This window comes from Stegodyphus dumicola, chromosome 1 (assembly GCF_044657685.1).
Source record: "Stegodyphus dumicola isolate Sdum_Otavi_A_Nest chromosome 1, ASM4465768v1".
Lineage (NCBI taxonomy): Eukaryota > Metazoa > Arthropoda > Arachnida > Araneae > Eresidae > Stegodyphus > Stegodyphus dumicola.
The window spans coordinates 261,617,330-261,636,488 of record NC_140768.1 but is presented as its reverse complement, the minus strand read 5'-3'; the positions used below and the strand labels follow the sequence as shown (position 1 = coordinate 261,636,488).

The 19,159-nt window shown below is 31.1% G+C and overlaps 1 protein-coding gene across 1 annotated transcript in view; it reads left to right on the top strand.

Moving 5' to 3' along the window:
- Nucleotides 1-19,159, top strand: part of Afg3l2 (AFG3 like matrix AAA peptidase subunit 2) — an 81,499-nt gene that overhangs the window by 16,621 nt on the left and 45,719 nt on the right. Inside the window, exons 6-10 of the mRNA XM_085827413.1 lie at nt 3,672-3,796; nt 3,882-4,058; nt 16,989-17,091; nt 17,201-17,338; nt 17,989-18,142. Of these exons, the coding sequence (XP_085683539.1) occupies nt 3,672-3,796; nt 3,882-4,058; nt 16,989-17,091; nt 17,201-17,338; nt 17,989-18,142 (697 nt within the window). The remainder of the gene's footprint in view (nt 1-3,671; nt 3,797-3,881; nt 4,059-16,988; nt 17,092-17,200; nt 17,339-17,988; nt 18,143-19,159) is intronic.

Sequence of the window (19,159 nt, the reverse complement as noted above, 5' to 3'; positions counted from 1 at the left end):
GGTAGTTGTTTGCTGTTTATAAGAAAGTAAATAATCACTATTACTATTGCAGATTTATCCTAAATAGTAGATTTTGTATTTTAGTAAATATTTATATATGCTGATTTTGCTACGGCTTAAAAGAGAAAAAGTTTTTACTCTGAAATGTAGTGTATTTTTTCCAGCTATCTGCTTACCCTTTTTTTTTTTCTTATTATTAAGTTTAGAATGAGCCAGCATTTTACAATTATTTTTAATATGTTTATGAATATTAAAGATAAACTAATGAAAGTCACCTGATAAGTTATGTATGAAAGTCAGAAATGAAAACTGAAAAATGAATTAGAAGATAAGTTTCTTTTTCATCTGCATTTAAGTGTAAAATTTGCTTCTTATTCTTACTGTCTTTCTTTTCTGTCTAGTTTTTATTTACTGTTTTTGAATTATTTTGCATCCGAGGTGTTTCACAGGATGATAGAATGACAATTCGGCATGTCTAGCATAACATTGATTAAATCCATTTACTTAATTTGAGGTAAAGTTTAGATCATATATAGGAAATAATGTGAAAGATTAGCCTGGTTACAGTTTGAATTTTGTTGTAGAGTAGAGTATACTGAATACAGATTTGATTATCATTTGTATCCTATGGGTATTGCTAATTACATCTAGACTTTCTGTGTCTGTCCATGCAAGTATCAAAAGTCAGTGCTCGTCTCATCTGCTCTGGTTGAGGTGAGAAGCTTTAAATATACTTGAATCCTGAATGTGATTTGTTTTGCTATTATGCAGTTTTTTGTAAACAATCAAAATATCCTACTGAACTGTCTTAAATGTATGTACTGTCTCATAATTAAAGATATGTTCTTCAATCATAATATAAAAAAATACTAGAAAATATTTTCATTTTTGTCGTGCCTGCTTTTTTTTTAAAGGCATGACTTAAAGTAAAAATACTTTTTGCAGTTTTGTTAAGATTAATACTAATGGAGGCCTGTTGTAAGAGTGGAATATAAAACAAATATGTATATAAAGCAGATGTATCTGTATTGCAATTTATAGTTGATTTAATCTTCAGTAATTTAACTACCTCAGGTGAAGAAATGGGGAAAACATTTTGCAGGTTTTAGCAAAAGGATATCTGTTTTCAAATAGCTAAATATTTATGTATTATTTATTAATTTATTTATTTATCATTATTTATGAAATATGTTTTAATCTTTCAAGATGAGATGCTTTTAGTATGTGTTTTCTTCCATATTGAATGAATATTGGAATTTTAAGGATTCTTATTAATGTGTGAAAGAACAAGGATTCATTTAAGAAATATAGAACATAACTTTCTTTTCAAAAAATTAACTGGTACTTTCTGATTATTTGCAGCAACTGTTAAAAAACACAGAATCGTTGACTATTAATTTTTCACCAATATCATGCATGAAAAGCAACTGCCATTTTCAAAATTTCGATGCACAATGAATACCATGCAAGAGCAGTCAATAAAAAAGGAAGAGGGAAGAAATATTGGTAATGAAACAGTTACCTTTTTATAGACATATTTTGGAAGTTTTGTTTTCCCCAAGTATACAATGTTTGCTTTCATTTAAAATCAGAAAATTGCACAAATTTGGCATCATACAGCATCAGTACTGCACACCATTCAAAACAAACATGTGCTATATGCATACTTAAGTTGCCACATTATCAGGACTTTATGTCTTTTAATCTGTTTTGGGAACATGACGTGCCCTGAATGACGTGAGTTTGACTACAAGCTGTGTCCTGTGGAGTACAACAAGGATAACAAGATAAGAAGGTTTAAATTACCCATTATTTTCCACTATATTATAGGTGCTCCCGCACTTCGGGATATGAAGACCAGCCACTTGTGGTCTGAACGTAAAAATATAAAAATCTACTAACTAAAAAAAAAGTTAACTTTGAGTCCTTTACACAAATGACTAAAGCTAAGACTGCCCTTTTAAATTACTACGTATGTAGTACACAAACCGCGGAAAACTACAATACATCTGTAGCTTTTGAAAGAAATAAAACCTCTGGCCTTAAAGGCAGACAGCAACTGATGGCAAGCTCGGGTGAAATACAGTGGCAAGGCAGCTCACTTTCTCTCCATCTAACTCTGCTCTTGGCAAAAAGCGACAATTTAAATACTTGGACGTTAGCAAGTACAACTTGCATAAACAAATTAACATGTTTATTCTGGCCAGAAGAAGAAAATAAGAGAGGACACTACAGTTTTAAAATAAAATAAACGTTAGTAAAACTTAAAATCCTTACAGCATAAATACGTTTTGGCAGCATCATGGGTTGCCACATAACTATTTTGGTGGCATACTACTTTGCCAATGAATGTCTTTTCATGACTCATTAGTGGGGAAGAAGGTATGAATAATGAGAGTGTGCTGTAAAAATCTCTTAACTGCCAAAATATGCTTCCAGTTGGATAGTTATTTTTAAGTTTTGCTAATAGCTAAGCTTAATTTAAAACACTCTTCTATCTTAGTTTCACATCACATATATTTGCTTCTTTCATGCGAATTAAAAGCATGTTAAAAAGAATTTAAAAACTAGGTAATTTTAACTCTATTATGAATACCTATATGCAAATTCTACAAATTTAGTTCCAAGTTTGTATTGATTGAAGCCACAGTATTTCATTGCTAATCAGGTTGTTAAGGAACTTGTTTATTTTGTAGGAAGAAACCAAGTTTGATGCTTCAGAAGAACTTGTTGCTAATTTATGATACTAAAAGGCAGTTCACTTCAATTTTTTTAACATTACATCAGTAAGTTCATCGATCTTTTTATGTTGTACTTTCTGGCTTTAGTTGTAATCTGCCAGGAGTGAGAAAATAAGCATATTGTAAAGTTTTACTCTATCTGTGATTACAAGCTAAATAATAATCGAGGATATAACTCAGCAACATCAAAGATATAACTCTGTGTAAAGTACATTAGGTAGATAGACATACTTGTGATAATAGCTGAATTTTACAGTTCCTGTTACAGTGTAAAGGAGAATGATAGTAAATACCAAGAGGTTAAATTCTGAGTTCTTCATTTTTTGTGTTCTTCTTTACTATTTATCCTATTGGAAAAAACTGTTATATCATTTGTATGTTCTTTCATTGTGAAGTTTCAAAATTACATTTGCGGTTTTGCAGCTGAGGATGGTGGTTTGGTAAAACCATCAAAACTAGTCCTGTGAAAATTTTGTAAATATAACGCTGATTTTTGTTGGACTTCTGAATTAGTTTCAAAATTCTGTTGGCAAAAGAGGAAAAAAAGTAACTTAAATTCCATTATTGTATTTTATTTATTACATATATTTTAACCCTCTGAGTGCCATGACTAACTTTAACTGGTCATGAGATTTTTTGTCACTTGGTATATATTAGCTTATAATTAGGATAGTTTGCTTACTATTTTTCTTTAATAACATAAATATCATCTTTAATAACATAAATATCATAAATATCAAGTTTGTAAAAATACAGACTAAATCAAATAAATCTAAAGATTTACCTAGTAAAGACTGTTTAAATACTTCATGACAAATCCAAAAACCTGTGCCACTCAGAGAGTTAATTCTGTTTTTCAGAAAAATTTTTAAATTGTATATAGTTTCTTAATTTTGAATAATTTATAATAGTGTTTTGTGTTTTTCCTAGAATAAATATTGGTTTAATATTGGTAGTGTTGACACCTTTGAAAGAAATTTGGAAAATGTACAGTTAGAAATGAATATTGAACCAGCGAATTTTGTTCCTGTTATATATAAAACAGAAATGGATGGGTAATTCATTATATAGCTCTAAACTGAAATAACAACCAGCTATCTGAATTAGGCATGTGACCTAAAATTATTTTCTTTTATGAAGGGCTGGAGTACTTTCATATCTCCCAGGAATAATTATTGCTGGGGTCATATTTTGGAGTATGCGACGAACTACTGGTATGATGGGAGGTGGTGGTGGAAGAAGAGTGGGAGGTTTATTTGGAATGGGTGAAACTACTGCAAAGCTTATTAATCCTTCAGAAATAGGTGTTAAATTTAGGTAAGTTATTTTCATACTCTTTCTTTTAAGAATTCTAGTTTATATAATTATGTCTGCTAAAAAGAATCATTAATGCCTTAAATCATATTATTAACATTTTAAATTAGGAAAATGTTTTTAAAACTAATGTTATAATAAAACCATGCAACTACTTATATAAGGATATGCCTTTAAATCAGGGGTTGGCAACCTGTTTGTCCTTAAGTGCGCAATACTAAATTTGAAAATCACCGAGGGCGCATATTTTACAGATAATCAACAGGTATAAATAGGCATTAAAAAAAACAGATTTTTTATAACTTTATTTTGTTGGTGTCAAACATAATAATATATATAATTCAGTGTGAAACTTGGGTGTCCATATTTTCAGCTAATTTCTTATAATTGGGGATGTATTTAGAGTTCCCAGTCCTTAAACAATTATCTAAATGTGAGTCATTAAGCTTTGTTTGGTATTTTGATTTCAAATATTTCATATTTGAGAACAAAGACTCGCAATTGTATGTTGTTGCACAATATGAATAAATTTTTAGCGCACATTTCCTTAAAATAAGATACTTATTTTCATCGACTAAGTTCCAAAACATTTTATCATTACTATGCACTTTTAAAATAATATCACTTTGCAAGTTTATTATTTCTAATTCTAGGTCTTTTATATTATGAAGCTCGAAATACACTGAAACTATTTCAAAGACATCTTCAGTAACATGGAATGGATTTATGAAAAATCTTAGAACGGGTTCTAATGCTGCAAAATCTTCAAATCTAGAAGAAAACTCTTCTATTAGCTTATCTATAATTTCTAAATATGATGTAGCAGTAAAATTTTCATTATTCAAATTTAAACTCTTAACAGTATATTTTATATTTGGGAAATGTGATAATGATTTTTTCAATAGATGGGATTTCAACAACACTAACTTGCATTTGAATGCATTTACTGCACTAATCATGTCAGCGATATGCTGATTTTTCCCTTGTATTTTTAAATTTAATTCATTCAACTTTGCTGTTATATCTGTCAGAAATCCGAGGTCGATTAGCCAATCCTTATTTTCTAATTGATACTATTGTAAATACATTTTGAAAGCCGATTGTTTTTGCACATAACATTTCCTGATGTATGAGGCAATGATAAGAAATAAATTTCGGGCATAAGGAATCCTGCCTACATAAGGCAATAAATCCTTTTTTCTTACCAGTCATCGCTGGTGCCCCGTCTGTTGTAATTGACAATAACTTTTGTACAGGTAATTTTATATACTTTTGAAAAGTAGAAAAGATATCTTCTCCTCTGGCGCTTCCCTTTAATGGCAGAACTTTAAGGAATTTTTCTTTTGTTGTAAAATCAGAAAATACCATCTTCATGCAAATTGCTAATTGTGATATATTTGTCACGTCTGCCGATTCATCCATCTGTAGCGAAAAGAAAATACAACTTTCCATATCATTTGCTAATTCAGCCTCCAAATTCTCCGCAATTACTTCAATTCTTCTAGTAACAGTTCGTGCTGATAATTGCAACATGTTTATAGCTAAAACTATTTCCTTTTTATTTTTAAATTCTTCAAAAAGTGAATCAGCAGCTTCTAACATGGCTTCTTTCACTAATTCTCCATCTGTAAATGGTTTTTTATTCATAGCTAGCAAGTGCAATATTTTATATGACGCGATCGTTGCTGCTTATTTTGTTGCAGTGGTTTAGTAAAAAAACTTTGCTGGTTAGTTTTTGAAGATTTTAAAGAAATAATTTTTTTTTCTTCTAATTTCAGAGTTCATTAGATAGTTACTATCAAAATTGGTATGAATGGTCTTAAAATGTCGTTCAATATTACTTTTCTTGGAAATCGCAACACTATTATTACACAACAAACAAATACACTTCTCTTTGTAATCAACGAAACAATATAGATGTTCCCATTCATCGTTAAAATGATATGTTCTTTTTCTTTTACATTTATCCATGAAGGGTTTTGAAAGAAAAGAATTATTTCGGATTACTTGGTAGTTTTAAATTCACGGTCTATGCATGGTCTATTCGAAATACGATCACACACTAACAAAATATACGTGCGTGTTAATAGATACGCTCAAGGTTAGCAAACTGCTAATCTATGCACAATCCTAAACTCAACTGACTACTGCCTAACCACGCTAGCGAGAGCAATTTGGCTGAGGGCCAAGATGGGTCAGTTTAATTGAAGGGGTGTGTGGGCGAAAAGCGCGGGTATTTTCCCCTCTCGAAGGTTGAAGGGGTGTGGGTGAAATCGAAGGTCAGGGGACATTTAGTGTCTACCGGGCTACTGCATTCACCCCTACATAACTGATAGCTGTGCCCACTTCCGCCCCAAACCGGATGTTTACATAGATCTGGAATACATGGTCAGACAGTACTTGCTGTATATCACCGTTTGACAAGAGTAAGTAAATCACTGTGGCTATCATACATTTACATTAGTCCAGCGAGGGTGCATTAAAAATCGAGGGGGGGCGCCGCATTGCCTACCCCTGCTTTAAATAGATGATCAGACTTTGATTTAGGGCTGTAGAACATTTAATTAAACATAGTTGTTTTCACTACATTCAAATAATATATACTTAAAGAATTAGATATTTGCCTACTTTTACAGTTTTTCCCTCTCCTTTTTTACAAAAATATTCTAGTTTTATGTTTAATCATTTCTATGAATGAATATTGTATACTAGTTAAAACTCATTTCTTATGAATATTTAAATTTTATCTAAAGGAGCCAAAAATTATAGAAATTTGTTTTTGCCAGATCTGTATTGAAAGTGACAGGCATTAAAGTTACCATTTGGATTCATTACCTTTGTTATCTGAAAATAAGATTTCCTTATTCTTCCCGGGAGACTTATATGGTGAAAGCCAGTTAAATTGCATATGGAAATCGTGTCTCAAAAGCAATGACAGCTGCTGAATCACCATTGTGCTTACTAAATAACATGCAGTAAATTGTTTGGAGTTTTGCTATTATTTTAACAAACTTGATTTATGATGTAACATTAATTTTTTATCATAATTTCCAATGGATTTTTTTTTATAAATGATAGAATATTATTTTCACCTTTATGCATATGATTTGTTATTTTTACTTCATTTGTTAGCACTAATTAAAACTGGTAGAATATTTTTCCTGTTTAAGGAGATTACTGTATTGTTACATTCTGAGAAGTTTGGCAAACAAGAAAAGCTTAATTAATCATCTATTTGCATTTGATTATATTTCCATTTTTCTATTGTTTGTGAATTTTCAACTTTTGTGCTAGGTCTAACTAGTTCAATTGCTTGACACATTTATTGAAGCATTAATTTTGCATGAACCACCTGATTTCGAGGTTCAAATCCACCTGAGTATTTTCTGATTCTTCCACTAAAAACAAATGTTTATTTATTTTTTGAAAATTCTGTAATTAACAGAACCATTATCCTTGGCTGCAAAAGCACAAATGAACGAGATAAGATATAATGCTTGAATAAGATAAGAAAGACATGACAGGAGTTAAGTTACTGACACTATCTGTTGATGAAACGATAACTAAAACATATTTAACATAGTTCATTTGCGCTTTTGCAGCTGAGGATGAAGGTTTGGTAAAACCGTCAAAACTAGTCCTGTGAAAATTTGAAAATATAATGCTAATTTTTGTTGTTTGACTTTTAAATTAATACTTGTTTGGCGTGTTATTGTATCTTAATTATCAGCATATGAAAAAAATACTTTATCAATTTAAACTACAAATTTGAACTATTAAATAATGAAAAGATAAAACACTTATCTACTTCAAATCTTTCTGTAATGTTTTTGTGCTAGACTTCTCCTGAAGTTTGCAGCGATCTGTTTTTGCGTAAAAAAAAAAAAAAAAAAAATCAGAGAACTGCAGAGGTTTGGCTTAGTGCAACCCTCGTCAACAGCGGCTGTTGAGGAAACGCATATCTTCATTGTCCCCTTTTGGCAAATTCCTCAAGCTAATATTTTAAAACTGAATTTGAGGCAAAAAATATCATGATTTCTTTATAAAAACTGTTGGAACTTGGAATGTAACAAAAAGGAATACAGATAAAAATGGCAGTGTTGCTTAACTGAAGGATTGGTATAAGCATGGTTGCCTGTTTAAGGAGATTAAGTTTAGTTTGGTACATTCTGAAAATTTTGCGACTAAGGTATTAAGGCGACATTAATAATCTAAGTATAATTTTTTTTATACTTAAAAAGTACACTTTATAATAAATCTAACTATCAGCAAGATATGTTATATTTTATACTATATATGAAATAACAATTTATTTTTCTTCTTTTATGTAAATGAATGGTTAAATTACATGTATATATGCATTATGTTCCCTTCCCACTTCATTAATTTTATTTTATTTTATTTTTTTTTTTTTTTTTTTGCAATTTCCATTTTTATATGTATATTCAATCATTTTTACTTTCTTTTTGCTATTAAATTTGTGTTTATTGTTATAGCTTATTTTGAATGTTAAGCTTTGAAAAATAAAGGCATTGAAAACTGTACAAGTTATTATGTTTGTTGTGAGACTGATGGAGGTTTCATAACTGCATCATCTGCTTTGACTGCTGTAATTGCCTTCGTAGCCTAGAGCAACTTAGAAAGATCACCCCCCTGTAGATGACTGCAAAGCACAGCAGTGTATGAAAGGCAAAGCTGACTAATAATAATAGATGGATATTAAAGGGCGTAATAGCCTAGAAGCACAAGCAATTGTTGTTCTAAATAACATCCAGAATGAACATTCATTTCTTGAACTCTTTCAAGTAAAACTGTCAGATGGAAACTCCATGTGGTAAAGTGACAATTCATAAACCTTTGGTAACACCACATATTGCTTTTGAGAGAATGCACAGTTCACCAAGGTTGGACCGCATAAGAATGGCAAAAAGCAAGCTGGTTTGATGAAACAGCATTCATTCTATATCAGAACTTCAGACATGTGCTTATGTCTGAAGGCCCAAAGAAACATTTATGCTTACCTATCTTTTGCTAACTGTGAAGCATACAGGCAGTTTCTTGCTGTTATTGAGTGTGGCATCTTAATGCAATCTTGGGCCATTTTTTATTTTGTTTAGAAAGATAAACCTATCGCTGTTGGAGTATCCTTGCAAAAATATCCATTCTTCATCCACACTTTCCCTGGAGAGGCGGCTACTTTTTCAAGACGACAGCACTCTTATTCCCACTGCTATAGAAGGTGTTCACACATTTTTAGAATGATTTTGGGGCCGTTTAATTAAAGTTTGAAATGTTAGGAGTACTCTTTTAAATATTCAATATGATAGCTTGCATTGGTGGATTTTTTCTTGCTATCTACAGTTTAACTTTAGAAACATCAGAAACAGTACTTATCTTTTTCAGCTGTTCGTCTTCTTTTCATGTAAAAGTAACAATTGACGTTTTTTTCCTTTTCAGTTAATAATGTTGCCTATTTTGCACTTAGAAATTTTAATACCATGCATTTCACTATGTTTTTGATTAATGAAATAAGAATAAAAGCATAAAAACATATCCTTCAATCTGCAGCTTGTTTACATGTGGCATTTTGAAAGAAGAATAGATTTAAAAGTAGCAGATGATATATTTCATTTCAAGTAATAAGCAGTTGCCTGAAATCTTTATTTTAAAGCATTTACTTTTATAAAATTCTTTATTGAAATCATTCTAAAAATGTGTAAGCACCTTTCTGTGCATTCAAGCATGATTTGAAGGTCATGATGAGGCAGTAGGACATTTCTTTAACCCTTAGTCCCCTGAATTAAACATTATTGAAAATTTGTGAGGTTATTTGATGTCCAAACTTCATGTTCAAACTCTGCCTCCTGTTACTCTTTCAAAATTAGAGACTTTTATACAGTAGGAATAGCTATATATTTCCTTAGATGTTGTGTAAATTTTTGTCTTTCCCATATGTCATTTATTGTATACTTCAGCCAAAGGGTCGGTTTATTCCCCCATTAATCAAAAATTTCTCTAACTTCACAGATGTTCATGTTATTTTGTTCCCTATCTATGCATAAATAAAATATCCTGTTTTTAAAAGTCCTTGCAAGGTAAGGTTTTTTTCTAAATTTAATTCCTTCACTGACTTTGCCATTAACAAAAAGTGCTAGAATTGGAATTTTGAATTATTAATGTTTTTAAACTATGTTCCTTTACTATATTTCTCATTTTTGATAGCAAAAGACCTCTACATGTGCTATTTTTTTTTAGTAATCTACCTCTATATGTGGCCAGTATAAACACACTTGCTGGAAGAGATTTATAACATCCATTTACTATATAAGAGCTCTGATGTGCATGCAGAACATGCTAAATAACTTAAATAAAATAAATTCATTTCTTCAGACAAACTATATTACAAATATTCAGTGGCGTAACTAGAACTCTTGGGCCTCTATGCAAAAACTTTTCCTGGGCCCCTTTCCCAATAACTTTAATGTGCTTAAAAAAAAAAAAAAAAAAAAAAAAAAAAAGGCGAAAAGTTTAAAAATAATTCAAGGATTCCAGGAGGCAATGTTTTCATGATGATTTTTATCATATCTGGATTAATTGTTAAAAAATAAAAGCACGTTCTTAGGGAACCTGTTGAAAGGTACATAACATGAAGAAAGAATAAAAAGGAAAATAATTTCCCTTGACCAACTGGTGAAATGAAAATTTGCTTTAGCCTGGGTATTTGACGTCAGATGATTTTAATTCAGTTACTTAAGACTTGTTGTGTGAGTGCGAGAGACAGATTTTTCTCTCCTTTCACTGAGATGCATACTGATAATAAATGAATAAGTCTATATAAAAAAAAATCTGATGTGTACACCACATGACTTCCTTGTATTGGAATATTAAATTATACTCATTTTTTCTTGCATTTCATTTAAACTTATTGGATTGAATTAAATCTACTTCGCCGACAGCGCATAAACCACAATAGAATAAATGCATTCTTTAAAATTCACTCTAGTATTTGATTACCATAGCGACACACTGAATAGATTCACTTAACAGTATTAATAATTATATAACAGTTAACTTATATAATAATTACATAATGGAAACTAAGTTAACTGTTACATAATCCAATAATTATATAACAGTTAACTTATATATTTTGTTCATACTGTAACTCATAATGCACAAAATTTATATCATTTAAAGAATAGGATTATCTAATCATTGCCACATGTTCTATTCAAATAACTATAATAAAGCTAGAATGATGTATAAAAGAAATTAAGCAAACAAAACAAAAACAAAACAGTTTTTCACAGACCATTGAGTATTTCTCATTTCATTAATTCAGTTCTCACTTTGCGAGAAGGCAAAAATACATAAAAACTCAAAATATCTATATTAAAAATTGCGAAGTAAATCTTAAACGCTTATTTCCTCAAAAAAATTCCAGAAAGGATTAAGCATGATTTAAATAATAAATGAAGGCGTTATCTTTGTTGTTACGAAGCTAAGTTTCTCTAGATTGGCAACAAATCCACTAGTCTCCTGTTTCAAATGTAAACATAAATGGCCGCCATTAAAAAGGGCTTAGCGGCAATTAAACAACTTTAAAATTGCTGATAATTCTAAAAATATTGCACACAGATTTACTAAAGGCATAAAATCCTTAACTGGAAGATAAAAACAACATAATACAATCATTTTTAAAGCAAAAAATGTACAATTTACCAACATATAAGAGTAAAGAAACTGAGATCACTGAGCCAGGTAACAGAGTGGATATATATATAAATATATTTATATACGTTTGGTGCAGCCGATTGCAACCAAAATACGAGGTGCACATCTACATGTTATAGCAGTCCTATATACAAAATTTCAAGGTTCTGAGGCTACTCGTTTTTGAGTTATGCGAGATACGTACGCACGCACTTAAGTACATACGTTCGTACAGATGCCACGAAAAATTCTCTTCACAATTAATTTTAAAGCAGTTTTATAATTTTTTAAAGGAAAAGAGTATTTTATTCTGTCCTTACGTACCGATATCACGCAAAAACATCGTTAAATTGCATTCGATAGCGGTCAAAATGGATATTTTCATTGAAATATGCTGCCTGAAACTTTTCGCGATTACAATACTTCCTTTTTACTTCGTACAAGGAAGTAAAAAAAGGAACAGTTTACTGTTCTAAGTCATCAGCCAATTTACAAGTATACTTGAGGGGTATCGTTTCACACTTCAATGCAGTGGCTTAACGAAGAAAGGGACCCAAAATCACCCTTCAATGCAGCTGTTTAACAAAGAAAGGGACCGCGCCTCCACTGTAAATTTACAGTGTCTTCCCAAGTTGAGGCACAGTAAAACTTTCATCCAAGACTTTACTGTAATGATGTCCATTGTCCATTTCCCTTTTAAAACGCTGAAACATCTTTTTTCCCCCTCCCCTTTCTTTTTCCCTTTAGTCAAATTGTACTATTATTGTTGCCATATTCCAGTGATACATAATACATCACCTGCAATATCTCTCTACATTTCCTCTGTACTATAAATGCATTTCAGTTAATGTATAATTATTAAATATTTTGACAGTAAAAATTATGGATATTCGAATATGTTTAGGAAATTCTTCACAAGATTACGATGAAATCATAAACAGGTAGAAACAAATTTTATTGATATGGATCCAAAGAGCTTTGAAAATGATTATGTAATATGAAATGGAAATTTTAAAATTAAACACAAAATACTTATGGTATGAGGATTTATCTAAATTTAAATATCCACTATAACAAAATATGACGATTCCCTTCCAAGTTTCAAAGTCCCAGAAATGTTTAATAATTTACAGTTAAGCTTATTGACACTAACGTATATTTGAAGATGAGTACTCACACTCTATCACATGGATTCTAAAAGTAGTACACATAAATACTTGTTTAGGAAACCAGTATAAAGTTTCTTCATAATTAGTAAAAATAAAATTGTATGAAACAAGTTTTGCGTACTTCGTAGAGAAATGTGCAAAACTTCATTTAATGAAAATAAGTTTGTTGTACTCCAGGTGGATCAGAAAGCAAAAGTCAGTTAGGAAAAGCGGCTATATTTTAGGAGCATTAATATTTATGATTATTGTTATCTGTTTTATTTGCATCTTAGAAAGCTATTTATGGCTCAGAAATTAATGACCTCAGATTTCCAGTCTTTACATTGCTTATAAATTAAGCAGTATAAATTTTTTATCTTAATCATTAATTTATTAATGACAAAAATATAAAAAATAAATATAATGTCTGAGAACATATATTAACGGAAGCTATTTATGTCTTAGAAAAGTTATGCAGTGATGCCGAAATGAAAGACAATAACGTACAAAGGGATTTTATGAGTGAAAATCACATCTTTACTATTAAAACGTGTTAATTAAATTTTTTAATTTGCAAAAATTATTGAAATATTGCAATAACGGGGCAGCATTCTTTTCAGAAATATTCCATTTGTTTGTGTAGTGAAAATAGCAATGTAATTCACGTTCTTTCAGATGTTGAAATGCAACTTAAAACTATTAGGGCAATGCTGCCATTGATATGTTTAATATTTTCAATAATTAATTCATCAAAATTTATGAAGTAGTATATACTTTTAGTTGTGTGATGCCATTTTTATTATCATTATTATACTATTATTGATGATTTCATGTACTGAATGCTGTGGAAAGTAAAGTAAATTGTTAAATTTCATTTCAAATAACGATTAGAAAGTACTCCATGAAGGCATTCTTCCCCTTAGGCAAATAGTCCTCGAGTGCTTTATTATTATTATATAATAATTCAATTCGATGCCGTTTAAATAACGTACAAATTATTGTGCATTACACAATTATATGATTAAATGTTTCACATTGTTAAAATAAATTGCATTTATCATATTTTTTTCAAACGAAGAGAGATTAATATATTACTTTCAAAACAAATTTAATGTCTTCAAATTATCTTTTACAGATACGTGTGAATTTTTCGTAGATGGGTAAGTTACAGGTTAAGAAAGCACTTCTCTTTTCTAAAGCAAATCAAGTAAATCCTCAAACGAGTTCTGTGCTTTCAGATTTAATACTCGATTAGAAATTTTAAAGAATTCTTAACCTGCTTTTTATCTGCAATGTGAGAATATTTTGAAAATTTTGGTATGAAAAAATTGGATAAATATTTATTTACTCATTATTTCAAGTAAAAATATTCATCCATTCCTTTTCCTAACCCCCCATGAGTAAAAAAGTAATGAATTTCGATCAGTTTAATGAAAAAAATTTCATTAAATTTACGCTGGCAATTAACTGAAATATTTGGCCGCTTGATGTTTGAGCATCTGTGTATTCGTAGCCTGTCGTAAAACTCCCCCTCCTTTTTTTCGGACTTTGAATTCATTCAAAGATCCCTAAGCCAAATGGAAAATCTCTCCTTTCCAAATCTGGTGCCATAAATTCTTTGCGTTTTCTGGACTAAACGGCAATTCGACATGGGGGTGGGGCAAAGTCCTTTCATGCCACAACTGCTCAACTTACGTCAATGATTTTGTGTCCTTAAGAAAGAAAAGCATGTATTCTGGAGTTAGCAATTAATTCTTACGAATGATTCCCCTCCCCTCCAGCTTATTAGTGTAAAAAACAGAGGAAAAAAATCAATCCGCCTTTAACTTTGCCATTTTGTAATGTCAATCGTGCTTCTAAATCTAAAATGTTTCTGTCCCTTACCTTGCCTCTTCGTGCGACTGCACAGGTTGCAAGTACCATCGTTTTTTACATTGTGAGAACTATACATTCAAACATGCAGATTCTTCCTTATTTAATTTCTTTAAAAATAATACAGGGTGAAATTATTTGGTGGCAATAATTTGAAAAGTGATACGCCGTGTATAGCGAACCAACGAAATACATGTTATATTAAATTCTAAGAATTGTTCACATTAATAAATTCAATTTCAAATTGAATATTAGGACTGACTTTTGGACCTGCATTTAATGGAAAAGCTAGTAAGAGATTCAATATATGAACAAAATTAAACGCTATGGAATGACATATTATGAAAATTACGAACTGCAAATAATATACCACGATTTCTCTTAACTTGCAAAGCTCATTCCAAAGTACGAGAATCCTGCCTAGTTACTTCTTTGATTTATACTTAGAAAATATGTCTACTGATTATTCGATCATAATGCGAATTATGCAGAAACAAATTAATATATAAAATAAGTACTTTATAATAAATAGTTACAGTTAATTTCCACTTCCATCGCTTTTTGATTTAAGATTGCAAAAGGAGAAATCTTTCCTTTGGGGGGGTCGCCTTTAATAATTTTCAGGTTTGAGACTAAGGAATACAAAGGAACTTTTCCTATTTCCCGCTCACTGCTATCCCTAAGCTGGGGTAGGTCATGAAGTTATTATTTCATAGTCGAATGCTGGAATTTTAACCTTTGCAAACACTTGAATTTAGCTGTTTCAGGTGCTTCCAAGGGCCTGCTATCTGCGTCACTGCACCATATAGGTAAGGGGGCCCTTAAAAACTTAAAAGAAAACGAATTCTATTATCTACATATACTTAAAGATTCTAAAGTTAAAAGTAAATTGGAGTCAAATCAAGGCTGTTCCTCAACTATATTAATATTAACAATCATGTAAAAGGGATTTAACACAAAATCAAAACATATCGAAACTAAAATAAGAATTTATAGTAGTACAAATTCTAAAAATAAAAATGAAAAGCAAAAGGAAAAAAAAAATACAAGATAAAAAATATAAAAATAATAATTAATCTTCTTTTATAGAAATTCTAATTCCGAACTCATCAAGTGAAAATGAATTAAAGCTTCTGTATATGTGTAATGGAATCCGTCTTAAAGTTTAAACATGTAAATGTAGTTCAGCATGACATTTAAAGGGCCCCTCTGCGACGGCATTCCTTGCATACCCTTATTTACGCCACTGCAAATATTTTGCTAAATTTTTGCTAAAGCATTTATTAGCATACATATATAAGAAAAACTTTTCATTAAATTATCTTAAAATTTAAATTTGTTCATAAAAAAATGAAAGTAGTTTATAGGCATTCACAAATTAAGTGGTTGGAAATTGTTACCATATTGTTATGAAATGTCTAGGCGCGATAAGGTAGCTTTCTCAGAAAGCAGTTTTAGGGCTGCCATAAAATGATAAGGGAAGGCAAGATCGCCACATTTGGCGAGAAATTGCCCATTTGGCGACAAAATTGGCAATGTACCCTGGATGGATGGAGAACCTTCTAAAACGAATTCTTACCGGTTTGGCCCAGAATGTTCTTGAATACAAGCCGAAAGCTATATAAACCCTGCTAGCCCGCAGTATGTGAGTTCGTCGAGTGCGAGTTAGTCAGTCTGTGCGGAGTCGATCGAGTTAACAGTCGGGCAGCGAGTGCCGAGTGGGTCGTCGAGTGCACCGAAGGAGTCTCTTAGTGAATCGTGGTTAGTGCATCGTCGAGAGGGTGTGTTGAGCTATGGGAACGACTGAACCGGGAGCTGTGCTCTGTGTGTCGCCGAGTGCATCGCGAGTTGTAGTGTGGAGAATCTTGAGAGTACGTGGAGTTCCGAGAACGACCGAGCAGAGTCGGGAGCTGTACTATGGTGCTTTGCAGTGTACCGTCTTCACCGTTATAACCTGATAGTGTGAAGACTGTCGCTGATTGTGTCAGCATGTTTATAGTAGTTCTTCAACGACTGTAACGTGAGTTTGGAGCTGTCCTGATTAATATTGGCTAAATAAAGTGTATTTCAATATTTCATCAAGTATTGTCGTTATTATTCACTCCAAATCCAACTGGTGTCAGAAAAAATGAAAAATGAAACAATATGTATTATATTGAACTTTTTAAGTAGATACTTGCTGATGATTTCCTTCTTTTAGGGATGTTGCTGGTTGTGAAGAAGCAAAAGTCGAGATTATGGAATTTGTTAACTTTTTAAAAAATCCTCAGCAGTATATTGAGTTGGGAGCAAAAATACCTAAAGTGAGTATGCTCTGTAAATGATATTATACAATGTTTTTTTTTTACATTGTTAATGTAATTTTACCATCCTATTTTTATGAATATGCATAGTTCTATATTACATATTTAGGGTGCAATACTGACTGGTCCACCTGGAACTGGAAAGACACTTTTAGCTAAAGCTACTGCTGGTGAAGCAAATGTACCATTTATTACTGTTTCTGGTTCAGAATTTTTAGAAATGTTTGTTGGTGTTGGTCCCTCAAGGGTAATTTTCACATATTTCATTATCTTCTTCTACACAAAAATAATATCTACTGTCATGCATACTTTTTAAAATCACTATTGTCCAATGCATGATTTATTTTTTTTCTCAAAAGGAAATAAAATCATCTGTTAATAAACTCTGTGTGACAGTTTTACTTTTAAAAAATTGCTTTTGCATGACATTTTGATATATATAAAGATTTTGTTTATACTATCTGTAGCTATCTTTCTTTCTTTATTTATTTTATTAGTGTGAAACAGTAGTGCGTACTTACTGTTTCTTAAGTGTATTTCATTTATTAGGATCTAAAATTTTCAAAAATTATGAATACTAGCTCTGTAACTTAATAATTGTATAGCTAATACATATTTCAGTTTTAATTTTTCATCATTTTTTTTGTGTAAAAACAGATTGAAATCTGGCATAATTTGAAAAATCATTATAATTTCTATCTGATTAGAGTTGTTTGAGTTAAGTGTAATTTCTTTTATTTCTGCCTTCCTCCTTCAGATTATCAAATATGGAAATAGTGATAATGAGCCTTTGTATGTGAAATTGAGCATATTTTTATACAAGCTGAATTTTGTATATAGGATTGCCTTTGATTCATTCAGATTTTATCATTCATTCATTTCCTCCTCACCTCTCAGGTTCGTGATATGTTCTCCATGGCTAGGAAGAATGCTCCTTGTATCCTTTTCATTGATGAAATTGATGCAGTTGGAAGAAAGAGAGGCGGCAGGAGTTTTGGAGGTCATAGTGAGCAGGAAAATACTCTGAATCAACTTTTGGTCGAAATGGATGGTAATTATGTCATTTACAGTCAAAAGTTTTATTCTGGATGTCCATAATTCGGAATGATCTATAATCCGGACCTCAAAGCTACAAACTTTCTGCGCATGCATAAACGCATAATACCTTTATGCATGTGCATATGTGTTTACGCATGCACATAATACGTTTATGCATGCGCGTTTAATGTATAACGGACGGTATAAGCTAAGCTAAAATTATTTAATTATCTATTTCAGTTAATGTTGCAGATTGTGTTTTTCTTTAATCTTCGTATTGGATCCGGCTTATTATTTTTTGCACTGTTAAAGCAATTTTATAAAAAGTAAGCTTGAACTTTTGATTATGTCAAAAAGAGTTTCCAATTCTGAAGCTGCCAAAAGATCTACAAAGCGAAAGCATGTTTCGATGTCCATTAAACAAAAAGTGGAATTGCTGCAAAAAATGGATAAAGGCATGAAGAAAGTGATAGAGTGGTGATATGTTTCTCTAACCATTCCGAAATCTGTTTATCAATTTCGCGCTGCTCTGCGGGGGGGGGGGGACGTCGCAGCACGCAATGAACTTGAAGTTGATCTGTCAGCTCAATCCTCATCTTCAGGGCAGATTTTTTATTTTATTCGGCTTATAATTCCTCACTAAATGTAATGTTTCATCTCGATGTACTACGATATAATTTAAATCAATTTCCTCGTCATTATAAATATCACAAATACACATCAAATAGTTTTCTGGTTGCAATTTTCTAATTTCGACTATGCGTAATGTATGCTTTATGCATGCGCGCATTGAAAGAAATGTTTTATAAAGTAAACAAATAAATATTAAGCTTTTTTTTTTTTTTTAAAATTCTGATACTCTTTAGATCATAATTGCTCTATTTCATAAATTACAGTTTCATATTTTTAATTTTATAATTTCTGCATGCCATCTTACCAGATTTAAACTGATGATCTATAATCCGGAAAAACCGATAATTTTGAATCGCCGAAGTCCTGACGAGTCCAGATTAAAGACGTTTGACTGTAC